The sequence below is a fragment of the Salmo salar genome, chromosome ssa19 (genome assembly GCF_905237065.1).
Source record: "Salmo salar chromosome ssa19, Ssal_v3.1, whole genome shotgun sequence".
Taxonomy (NCBI): Eukaryota; Metazoa; Chordata; class Actinopteri; order Salmoniformes; family Salmonidae; genus Salmo; species Salmo salar.
Window position 1 is genome coordinate 13,443,510 of NC_059460.1, and position 12,872 is coordinate 13,456,381.

General features: G+C 42.5%; 1 protein-coding gene across 7 annotated transcripts in view; it reads left to right on the top strand.

Moving 5' to 3' along the window:
* Positions 1–9,469, top strand: part of col11a1a (collagen, type XI, alpha 1a) — a 95,505-nt gene extending 86,036 nt beyond the window's left edge. For all 7 annotated transcript variants that reach the window (XM_014157275.2, XM_014157277.2, XM_014157276.2 and 4 more), the window contains 13 exons: positions 242–295; positions 1,633–1,740; positions 2,163–2,216; positions 2,585–2,638; positions 3,432–3,539; positions 4,459–4,512; positions 4,637–4,672; positions 4,777–4,830; positions 5,001–5,247; positions 6,422–6,534; positions 7,120–7,188; positions 7,699–7,932; positions 8,150–9,469. In XM_014157275.2, coding sequence (XP_014012750.1) covers positions 242–295; positions 1,633–1,740; positions 2,163–2,216; positions 2,585–2,638; positions 3,432–3,539; positions 4,459–4,512; positions 4,637–4,672; positions 4,777–4,830; positions 5,001–5,247; positions 6,422–6,534; positions 7,120–7,188; positions 7,699–7,932; positions 8,150–8,296 — 1,332 coding nt within the window. In that variant the 3' untranslated portion in view covers positions 8,297–9,469. The remainder of the gene's footprint in view (positions 1–241; positions 296–1,632; positions 1,741–2,162; positions 2,217–2,584; positions 2,639–3,431; positions 3,540–4,458; positions 4,513–4,636; positions 4,673–4,776; positions 4,831–5,000; positions 5,248–6,421; positions 6,535–7,119; positions 7,189–7,698; positions 7,933–8,149) is intronic.
* Positions 9,470–12,872: the final 3,403 nt, after the last annotated feature.

A 12,872-nucleotide genomic window follows, 5' to 3' on the forward strand; every position in this document is an offset into this window, starting at 1 on the left:
TGCAAACACAACACTGGGTTCTTACTGGTGTGTGTGTGATTGATGTGAAATGGATGCATGTCACAGTAACAAATTGTTACAATTCACCTGAAATACTGACCTCACAATGTTGTTGTTGACTCTGCACATGCACACACACATACTCTGACTAATAGACATGCACACACACACACACACATGCGCACACACACAACAACACACTGCTGTGGGATGCTAAAGCATGTCTTCTTGTCCTCCCCAGGGCCCCCCAGGAACTGCCGGTGCAGAGGGTAGACAAGGAGAGAAGGGCGCCAAGGTAACCTAGAAAATCAATTCAGCCTTTACCCAGAGAGCAGCCTCAGCAACTCCAGGCTCCAGCTAGCCCCCCATGCTTCACCCCTCATCCCCCTCCCCTCATCTCCCTCCCCTCATCCCCCTCCCCTCATCTCCCTCTCCTCATCCCCCTCCCCTCAACTCCCTCCCCACATCCTCCTCCCCTCATCTCCCTCTCCTCTCATCTCCCTGCTCTCTCCCCTCATCTCCCTCTCCTCTCATCTCCCTGCTCTCTCCCCTCATCTCCCTCTCCTCTCATCTCCCTGCTCTCTCCCCTCATCTCCCTCTCCTCTCATCTCCCTGCTCTCTCCCCTCATCTCCCTCTCCTCTCATCTCCCTGCTCTCTCCCCTCATCTCCCTCTCCTCTCATCTCCCTGCTCTCTCCCCTCATCTCCCTCTCCTCTCATCTCCCTGCTCTCTCCCCTCATCTCCCTGCTCTCTCCCCTCATCTCCCTGCTTCCTCCTCTCATGCCCATCCCCTCATCTCCCTCCCCTCATCTCCATCCCCTCATCTCCCTCCCCTCTCCCCTCATCTCTCTGCTCTCTCCCCTCATCTCCCTCCCCTCATTTCCCTACTCTCTCCCCTCATCTCCTTGCCATCATCTCCTTCCCCCTCCCCTCTCCCCTCATCCCATCTCCCTCCCCTCATCTCCCTGCTCTCTCCCCTCATCCCATCTCCCTCCCTTCATCTCCCCTCTCCCCCTCCCCCATCTCCCTCCCCCCATCTCCCTCCCCCTCATTTCCCTCCCCTCATCTCCCTCCCCTCATCTCCCTGCTCTCTCCCCTCATCCCATCTCCCTCCCCTCATCTCCCTGCTCTCTCCCCTCATCCCATCTCCCTCCCCTCATCTCCCTCCCCTCATCTCCCTGCTCTCTCCCCTCATCCCATCTCCCTCCCCTCATCTCCCTCCCCTCATCTCCCTCCCCTCTCCCCTCATCCCCCTCCCCTCACCCCCATTGTTATCTAACCCTTCAGATGTTAGCCATGCCACTTTGTGAGCAGGAGAATGCATCAACATAACAGTCAGCTATACTAGCATAGGATACATTCATCTGAGGCTCAGAACAGCAGAAGCTATGGCTCTTTGACAGTACACACAGCAAGGATGTCAGGTTGACAAGCAGCCTGTTATTTTACCATCTGTTGTTAGGGTTTTTAAATGAACTGTAGATCAGAAATATGAACACAAAGAGTTCATGTTTTAAAATGGTATTACTTGTGTTTCTTTTTATATTATTTTGATCAACCAAACCAGATGGAAAGGACTTGTGGACATCATGTAGAGTTATGTCATTGTGACAATCTTGTCCCTTCCTACAGGGTGAGTCTGGAGCCGAGGGACCCCCAGGTAAAACTGGCCCAGTCGGCCCACAGGGGCCCTCAGGAAAGCCCGGTCCAGAAGGTCTGCGTGGAATCCCTGGCCCTGTTGTAAGTCCAAGATCCAACGTTCCATCATCTTTCCCTATATTTACCAATGTTTACACACGCTCTCACACACACACACACACACACACACACACACACACACACACACACACACACACACACACACACACACACACACACACACACACACACACACACACACACACACACACACACACACACACACACACACACACACACACAGACCAAACAGCCCTTAAGCAGTATGACAACAGTGCTCATGGAATAATCGATAGTCCCATTTGGCTTGTACTTTATACATTTCTGTTGTTTATTCGAACACACTTTTTTGTGGTATTCCAGCAATTAATCATAGCGCCGGGCACATGAAATCAATATGAGGCCATAAGAGTTACAGCAGGCTGTAATGCTGGGCTATAATTGGATGGCTTTTCTCTTCTCAGGGTGAACAAGGACTTCCTGGTTCTTCTGGACAAGACGGCCCACCTGGACCTATGGTGAGCAGAGATAATGTGGCCTCTCGCTCTCTCTCTCTCTCTCTCTCTCTCTCTCTCTCTCTCTCTCTCTCTCTCTCTCTCTCTCTCTCTCTCTCTCTCTCTCTCTCTCTCTCTCTCTGTGTACCACTTTCTTTCTATTATTACCTCTCTCCTTTCTTTCTTTCTTTCTTTCTTTCTTTCTTTCTTTCTTTCTTTCTTTCTTTCTTTCTTTCTTTCTTTCTTTCTTTCTTTCTTTCTTTCTTTCTTTCTTTCTTTTTTCTTTCTTTCTTTCTTTCTTTCTTTCTTTCTTTCTTTCTTTCTCTTTCTCTCTTTCTCTACTGTGGTGTTGTAATTGATTTCTAACCCTCTTGTCTCTCTGTGATTATTAGGGACCCCCTGGTCTCCCAGGTCTGAAGGGTGACCCCGGGACCAAGGGTGAAAAGGTGAGCTCGCCTCAATTTCCCATCCCAAAGAGCTTGTTGATTTGATTTCTCTGATCCCAGAAGAGGTTGGGAGTTCAACCTGTAGTGGGATGGGACCATGACTATAAGCATGGCTGGGATGGGACCTAGAGCTCCCCTCACCTGAACCTCATAACCGGCTCTTCTAGAAAGATCAAACACACCATTTATTTCTGTACAGCAATACATTTGAAATAGGCTTTATCACTATGCAAATACAATTGTTTTTTTGTGTTACTCAGTAAATTAAAAGTGACATTTGGAGAAAGCTGGTAGCCATTTTGAATTGAATAGGATCCTACTCCTTGCCTTCTCTATTTAACACACACCATCAGCTCTGCCAGTGAACTAAAGGTTTGATAGTCAGTAATGCAGCACATAGCATTGCAGTAAGGGGCTTCTCCCCCAAACATTTTTTAAGCAGGATTGACAGGGATTGGTTTATAAGGACACAATGGATAGCTTTTCATGTGGCTATTTGTCATGCTTTCAAATCAATGGGACTGGTTAAGGCACAAATATTTTCCAGCCATCATTGTTGTGAATATTGTCCTCAGTTGCACTCACAGAAAAATTCAGAGAAATTGTTTTGTATGACTCCCAAAAATGTTTAGGTTAAAATGATTTCAGATTTGTACAATAATGTTCATTATTTGCAGCTGATTTGTATTTCACTTGATTGAATGGTGACGGTTAAGGCATGGAATCGGCTTAAAATGTTTTGACTCAATTTTTCCAGTCCTCATGACTCTTGTTTTGTGTGTGTGTCCTCCAGGGTCATTCAGGTCTGATTGGTCTGATTGGACCCCCTGGCGAGCAGGGAGAGAAGGGAGACCGAGGCTTGCCTGGACCCCAGGGTTCTCCTGGAGGCAAGGGCGACGGTGTAAGTGATTAATGACCTCATCTGTTTGCCATTCGTGAACCTATTTGCCCTCCACCAGGAGGTTCAATGCTAAAGTACAATGCTAAAGTACTATGCTAAAGTACAATGCTATTGGTCTGATTGCAGCCACCTACAGTTCACTGAGGAAGTTGTTTATAATGAATCATTACCTGCTTCATATTGTGCAACAAGCACTCCAATGCACCGTATATACTTATGCATCGAGTATACACTCTTCTGAAATGAATACTGACTTGACCATTACTCATATACAGTACTGTAGACATATACACGCTTTGCCTTCTTGTGGCAGGATTAGTCTTTCAAAGTGAATTATATCTGTTAAAAACGAATGTAACGCCCATTACAGGGATTCAAATGCTCTGCATTCTATGGCATTCTGTTAATATCCTATTTCTCTCCCAGCCTCATCGGATATCAATTTTCCTATATACCAAAGCATCTTTATTTCTGGAAGTTAGAAATGTCATGCGGTACTCGAGCAGGGTCAGTCCTCTAGCCTGATGAAGCTCCACATTAAGGCGCTCATCCATTTTTAAATAAACATTGCAGATTGAGTGAATATGCAATTTGAGAACCGCCACGGCCTTTCAGCAGCCTTGCTCCGTGATTTAAAGAGATGGAATGGATTAAACATCTTCATATTGAGCCTAATGAAATTGTAATGTCCCTTTTCTCTGTCTTAGAAGAATATTCTCCTTCTATCGGTCTCTATTTTAGGCTTGAGAAACAGGCGTTGTCTTTTGAGCTATATTTGTCACAAAAATAGCACAATGAGATAGGAAATAAACATTTTAGGACTCATTAACACGCTGCTAGAGGTTTTTAATGTTTCCCTTGCAATCTACCCCTCTTTATCTCACTTTCATCTCACTGATGTCTGGTCTCTTCTTCACAGGGTATTAGTGGATCTTCAGGTCCTCTCGGCCCTCCTGGTCCTCCAGGCCTGCCTGTAAGACAGTCCCCTGATTTCTCTGTTTTATTAATAGTATACCTTCATAGTTCAAATATCACAATAATGTTAAAACACATTCCTCTGCTATTTATTCACTGTGCGTCTTGGCTGTCTCTTCCAGGGTCCTGGAGGTCCTAAGGGATCTAAGGGTTCATCGGTAAGATCTTTGTTTCAACTGGTGAAAGTTGGTGGCAGTCATTTAAAGGAGTGTTTGTTAGATCCAAAGTTAACGACATGCTTATATCTCCATGTTCTTTCCAGGGTCCTGCTGGTCAGAAGGGAGACACCGGTACGATCGGTCCACCTGGTCCTCCTGTGAGTATTAACATAACATTCCTTTGGCGTCCACTATAAAACCAAAAACAGGGCATTTACGTTATTAGGTGAAATTCAAAAGGGTTATTTCTAGAAAACGATCTGAAGCATACGCTGTCACACTATGGGATTCTGTACCAATATTTTCCTTCTTCCTTTCTGCTCTACAGGGTCCCCCTGGTGAGGTGATCCAGCCACTGCCCATCCAGTCTCCCAAGAAGAACCGCAGACACGCAGACATGCAGGCGGACGCGGCGGGTACCATGATGGACTACGGAGAGGGCATGGAGGACATCTTTGGTTCGCTCAACAACCTCAAACAGGACATTGAGAGGATGAAGTACCCCATGGGCACACAGAACAACCCAGCCAGGACCTGCAAAGACCTGCAGCTTGCCCACCCAGAGTTCCCTGATGGTGAGTCACAGAGAGGGGGGGGGGTCATGGATAATATGCTAATGCCTTGGCTGTGATTGGCGGCCATTTCGTTGCGTTAGATAAGGACGTCTTTCGTATTTGGTATTTTATTAGGATCCCATTTCGCTGTTGCCAAGGCAGCAGCTACTCTTCCTGAGGTCCAAACAGGGATAAAACATTACATCAAAGAAAACATTGTGCATTATACAAATGTACATTGCTCCATTATATTACAGTGCTACAATACTACCATCTTTGACTGTGTTTGCTTATTTCATAGCAGTGATATTGTGGGTGTAGATGATATATTTGCAGGTAGAGTGTGTTGCTGTGGGGAAGAGCACTGAAAACAAGACCTCATTGGGGTTTATACTTAACATTCAACAGACTGTCCATAATTGATACAAGAGAAATGTCAGGTCCTTCTTTGACCTTTTTTAAAGTTATTTCAAACTTTTTATCTCTTTAAGATGGTAATAAAATAGTATAGTGGATGCATAACATGTAGTGGCATGACGTCCAGCCGCATTTACACCATCTTTCATCTTCCATGATTTAAACACATGGATGTCATAGCGCAGTTTAACCCTATCAGTACCGAGACCCCAGCAAAAATCGGCTTTTCATTTGTCTGATTTTCAATTATCTGAATGTCCTGCCCTTATATTTAGCCTCAGAATGAAGTAAGTATTTGACCATTTTATTTTCAGGACAACCAGGGCTACAAGTAGAACACAAAACAATTTGACGTAAACAGTTGCATTCATGAGTTTTACTGACAAATGTCAATAAAAACATTTTTGCTCAAACCATTCAGACTCTACAGACGTTATTGTAAAAAGACCTGGCCCTGGGACCCTTCAGGATCCGCCCTTGTGTCACAAACACAGCTCTAGCTCAGCCCCCGTTAATCACACAGACGACTGGTTGGTACCAACGGATGCAGAAGTAATCGACGAATCCAATGATACAACCCAGTCTGTAGCGGAAACACATCATGTTTAAAAGGGGTTAGAAGACCAAATCACGCCGGCATCGTGGTGGGACGTGTTGGGTCTCAAGTTAAACGTGTTTGGTTTTGAAATGTTTCGTTTTAAGTTCTTGGTAAAGTCGTAGGAACTAGAGAGAACTAAAGATTCATGTATTTAATTGATTCATTGGGGTTTTTCCACAGGCGAGTACTGGATAGATCCTAACCAGGGATGCTCAGGGGACTCCTTCTCTGTCTACTGTAACTTCACGGCTGGAGGAGAGACCTGTATCTACCCAGATAGGAAGTCCAGTGGAGTGAGTGGCATTTTATTTCCCCCAAGAGGCCTGCCCATACTGTACTGTCAAGTAAAGCATGGAGTCGAGCCATAGTCTTGTTCAATTCTAGATAATGTTCTGATGTTTTCATTCATATGCTAGTCAGGGCTGTGAGACTGGGAGATGCATGTTTGGTGATGTTTCCTGGGTTCACAGCTTGGCCATTAACTTCTAACTGTCAAAAATACCCATTTGATCTTGTTTTGTGATGATCTTGTGAATTTGTCGTTTACATTGTATTCTCTGTGAAATGTACAAATGTAAAGACATGAAGAAAATAGATGCATTAAACTAAAAGGTTGGAATTGACATTTGTAATTGTCAACACATACAGTATAGACATAAACTGTATACAAACAGAAACAAACTGATATACACATACTTAGGTATCAAACAATGACTATACTGTAGTGATTCTCCTGTACGTTAAGATCTGAGGGATGGGGTATCTAGCTGCATATTGTACTTAACATTTGATGGATCACAACAAAACGGAATTCCAGGAACCAGTTGTATTCAGTGTTCTTGTCAATACTTACGTGCTTCATTTGTTTGGCTCCACAGGTCAGAATATCTTCATGGCCCAAAGAAATACCAGGGTCGTGGTTCAGTGAATTTAAGCGGGGTAAACTAGTAAGTGCACCCTCGATTCCACACTCTCCTCAAAATAATTTTCTCCTCTCCACAATACTAAACTAAAAGGATTTCTCAGGCTCCCACTCTGCAATGTCCCTGTCTTCTGCTCTCAGTACAGAGGCTCTTCAGAAGTGGCCGTTGGGCCACAAATAAACAAGATAACAAGAGTGTCTCTGGAAGTGACCCCACGTTGCTAGCCACAAAGGGATCGAGACCTCTCATATAAGAACTCTCATCAGCCCCTTCAGACCCATCACAGTCACATTTCATACACTTTGGGAATGATGAAGGAGGCTTAAGGATGAGGAGGAAAAGGCTCTATCACTTTAAGACTCAATTTGGCCATGGTCTGAGAGAGAGATTGTATAACTGATGCTGACAAGATGTTTGATAAGAACTCTTGGGATGGAACACTTCTAATCAATACATTGTGTCCAATCAAATGCTTCAATTTCTGACCTCTAAATCTATTTCCTGTTTTCTCTCACCCCCTCCTCCAATAAACAGTTGTCATACGTTGACGCAGCCGGCAACACAATAAACGAGGTTCAGATGACCTTCCTGAAACTACTGACTGCCTCGGCCAGGCAGAACTTCACCTATAACTGCCATCAGTCTGTGGTGTGGCACGACGAGACCACCGACAGCTATGACAAGGTGCTGCGATTCCTAGGATCCAACGACGAGGAGCTATCCTATGACAACAACCCCTACATCAGGGCCCTCACAGACGGATGCGCGGTAAGGGCTGCCTCTCAATACTTCCTGTCTCTAATGGTGATAGTTCAAGCACTTTTGCGAAAGACTGGAATTTTGCAACCCTATAGTTGGTGCTTATGTAAATGCCACATTGATTGTTTTGTTGGACTTGTTTGCTAGCTCCAATGAGGTTGTAATTGACTGAAAGCACACTGTCTAATGTTTCCCCCCCCCCCCCCCCCCCATTGTCTCTTTACAGACGAGGAAGGGCTACGGAAAGACTGTGATAGAGATTAATACTCCCAAAATCGATCAGGTTCCCATCATAGATGTCATGTTGTATGACTTTGGAGATGCCAGCCAGAAGTTTGGATTTGAAGTGGGTCCAGTCTGCTTCCTTGGCTAACTAAAAAAAACAAAAAAAAACTAAAAACTTGGCGGGGTCAGAAAGAAAGTCAAGACATTTTGGATACCACCCAGCCCCCCCCACCCTTTTCCATGCCACATGCAAGTTTTGAATAAAAAATGGTGTAGCGAACATGTCTTGCCATGTATGTATGTATTACCTAGAAAAATACTTGTTGCCCTTGTAGGGCTAGAATCACATGACTTAAAACTGTTATGGCGCAAAGGTGAAGGACATTTGAAGGCGTGGCAGGGAAGGGTGAACAGGAGAAGAACGAGGGAGGTCGAAAGGAGAGAGACACCTCTTTTCTGGATTCTCCAGGTGCTGTACAAAAAAAATGACTACAATGGTGCTTGTTCAAACAACAAAATAAAGAGGTGCTAAGAAAGAAGGTGTATTTTGATAATAAAAAAACTGTAATTATTATTTTGTACAATCTGTTATTTCTGAATCCACTTTCAAAACTTGCATGTGTATCAGAATCACATCTGGCTCTTAATTTCAATGTTCGTAAAACAAAATATATATATAAGTTAAAGAAATGAATAAAGACAGACAGAGAGAAAGAAATAATTATGATATTTTTCTGATGAATAAATACTGTGTACCTGTTATGAAGCAAATAAAATGAGTATTCAAACGATTCCCTATTTCTAATGATAATGCATCCCCTTTGTATATATTGACCATCCAAAGCTCTAGGTTATTTGCAGTTTTGCCCTTCAAGACCATAGGTAAAACAACTGGAAGACTCTCACCAGCACACATATAGCAACATATCCCACTAATGTTGTGATCCTGTGCTTGTATTAAGCAATCATGGAATTCATTCTTCTTTTTATTTAAGTATTTTTGTTGTTTTGATTTATTTTTTTAATTTTCTGTCAGTTTTTCTTTTTGGTCGTATACCTCAAACTTTCTTGATAACCATAAGACCATGGATGTTATGCCCTGTATATATCTTGGTTAAACAATTAAGTTTATATATTTTGGGTGGGGAATTTTTTAAGAAAGAAATACTTATCGGTTAGACATCTTCTGTTCAGATCCTTCTGTGAATACAATGATAAGTCCTTTAGGTGACCCATTTTTGTAACTAAAATGAGAAAATGTTTTAATGTGCTTTTAATGGTTCATTTAAAATATTAAAACTGGATTCTAAACAACAGTGAATGGAATGTCTGCATTGTTGTTTTACTTTGTAAAAGAGAGAGGACTTAGATGTGACATTACATTTTACATTTTAGTCATTTAGCAGACGCTCTTATCCAGAGCGACTTACAGTAGTCAATGCATACATTTCATACATTTTTTTTTCTTCGTACTGGTCCCCCGTGGGAATCGAACCCACAACCCTGGCGTTGCAAACACCATGCTCTACCAACTGAGCCACACAGCTGTGTGTACTCCTATAAATTGTATTGTTGTAAAAAGCACGTCACCGTATTACAGTACATTCAGAAAGTATTCAGACCACTTCACTTTTTCCACATTATGTTACATTACAGCCTTATTCTAAAATGGATTCAATTGTTTTCTTCCCTCACCAATCTACACACAATACCCCATAATGACAACGCAAAAACTGGTTTTTAGACATTTTTGCAAATGTATTAGAAAAATAATTTAAATATCACATTTACATAAGTATTCAGAACCTTCACTCAGTACTTTGCTGAAGCACCTTTGGCAGCGATTACAGCCTCAAGCCTTCTTGGGTATAACGCTACAAGCATGGCACACCCATATTTGGGGAGTTTCTCCTGATCTTCTCTGCAGATCATCTCAAGCTCTGTCAGGTTGGATGGGGAGCGTCGCTGTAAAGTTATTTTCAGATCTGTCCAGAGATGTTTGATCGGTTTCAAATGCGGGGTCTGGCTGGGCCACTCAAGGACATTCAGAGACTTGTCCCGAAGCCACTCCTGTGTTGTCTTGGCTGTGTGCTTAGGGTTGTTGTCCTGTCGGAAGGTGAACCTTCGCCCCAGTCTGAGGTCCTGAGCACTCTAGAGCAGGTTTTCATCAATGATGTACTTTGCTCCATTCATCTGTCCCTCGATCCTGACAAGTCTCCCAGTCCCAGTTGCTGAAAAAAATACCCCACAGCATGATGCTGCCACCACCATGCTTCACTGTAGGGATGGTGCCAGATTTCCTCCAGACGGGATGCTTGGCATTCAGGCCAAAGAGTTCAATCTTGGTTTCATCAGACCAGATAATCTTGGTCTGAGTCCTTTAGGTTCCTTTTGGCAAACTCCAAGCGGGCTGTCATATGTCATTTATGAGGAGTGGCTTCCGTCTGGCCACTCTACCATAATGGCCTGATTGGTGGAGTGCTGCAGAGATGTTTGTCCTTTTGGTAGGTTCTTCCATCTCCACAGAGGAACTCTGGAGCTCTGTCAAAGTCACCATTGGGTTCTTGGTCACCTCAATGACCAAGGTCCTTCTCCCCCGATTGCTCAGTTTGGCTGGATGGCCAGCTCTAGGAAGAGTCTTTGTGGTTCCAAACGTCTTCCATTTAAGAATTATGGAGGCCACTGTGTTCTTGGGGACCTTCAATGCTGCAGACATTTTTTGGTACCCTTCCCCAGATCTGTACTTCAGAGTTCTATGGACAATTTATTTGACCTCGTGGCTTGGTTTTTGCTCTGACATGCACTGTCAACTATGGGAACTTTTATAAACTTGTGTGTGCCTTTCCAAATCATGTCCAATCAATTGAATTTACCTCAGGTGGACTCCAATCAAGTTGTAGAAACATCTCAAGGATGGTCAATGGAAACAGGATGCACCTGAGCTCAATTTTGAGTCTCATAGCAAATGGTCTGAATACTTATGTAAATAAGGTATTTCATTTATTTTTTTATACGTTATCAAACATTTCTAAAAACCTGTTTTTTGCTTTGTCATTATGGTGTATTGTGTGTAGATTGATGAGGATATTTTTTTATTTAATACATTTTTGAATAAGGCTGTAACGTAACAAAATGTGGAAAAAGTCAACAGGCCTGAATACTTTCCGAATGCACTGTATACAGTATGGAGATTGTGTGAATCTTCAAAGTCAATTGCCAACAGAAAGTTATTTCTATCCTAAACAATTTGTCTCTCTTTGAACAATACTGACAATACTTTTCATGGCTATAGTTTTCCAGTAAAAAATATGCACAAATTAAATAAACGTTTGATAACATCTACATGATGAGTTCAATAAGATTACCAGAAGACGCGATCAAGACCTCTGGGACGGACACCTTATTGGAGAAACAAGAAACCGTCCACAAAAGTTTGAATGCTATCGATTTCACAGTGAGATTAAGGAAGTCATTATAACTTTGCATGTTGATTTAAATTGTTGTTTTAAATCCAGGATCTCATTAGTATGTTAATTAAGCCTTTCCAAAATCTTAATTTGATTATCTACGGAAACCGACACGCACAAGGATTTGAATCAACTTAAATAGAAATCAATGTCTATGCCTCACTTTTTGTTTACTTTCTGAGGGTGTGTGTATGAGTTCAACAGAAATCTTATGTCATGCTCTTGCTTGGCTATGGATTTGGATGCCAGCCAAAGAACAGATCAGTTTGAAATAGTTTTGGACCAAAAAAAATGATATTGATTATATGATGAATCGAGACATTTTATAACTGTCGTAAAAGTAAAGTGAAAAATGTCTTCTTCTAAATTGTTGATTTTCCCTGAGGAATTCCAAGTAGACTATATACTGTATTAGACTACATGCAATCAGTCTCTTCAGATAACAAGTTTAGTTCGAGCGCAGCACAGTTGGGAGTCCGCTGTGTTTTCATAGCTAATGGAGTCTGTGTTTTTATTTCTATCCAGATGACAGTGTATCTTTCTGTAGTGATTTGTACATGCTTCAAATGCATCATTCTCTGTATGAGTTCTATTATCGAATGTTGCAGTGAGTTGTTCAGAAACTAACTTAATTGCGAAAAGGATATTGGGCAATTATACCAGGGGTGTTTTGTATCATCACTGCTTGTAAACATGATTTAAAACTGATCTGATTTGAAAACCAATGAAAACGTTCTCTTAGACTAGTTTCCTTCCTTCATCAGTGGAGTCAGGAGATCAAACCACCTTATGCCAATCGATGGGGGAAAAAACTAGTAGTTTAGATTTGACTCGACAGGGTGGCATCTCAAAAACAAGAAAAGAGAAAATGAATCAAACAACTAATTAATCTTCATGATGTCTGTCACCACTTGAGACCCCCCAAAAAATTCTATTTCACATGAAACGAGAAATAGAAACGTCTTTCTACCACAAAGAAAGCAGAGAGAAACACATTAATTGACAAGTCCGTCTAGAAGTAACAAAGAATTTCTTCCTTCTCTTCTTCTTGGAGCTGGGTCTTTGTAGAGAGAACCAAAGGGAATATCCATTGGAGGGGGGATACTAAAAACCAGGACACGCTCTCTCTCTCCGCGGCGTTCTGAAGAGAAAAACTCTGTTCCATACCACTTCTTTTATGAAAGATTGTGTTTGTCAGAAACACATGGGGCGTGCCAAGCACGCAAAGCCCTGTTCCAAACAACATACAGTGAAACA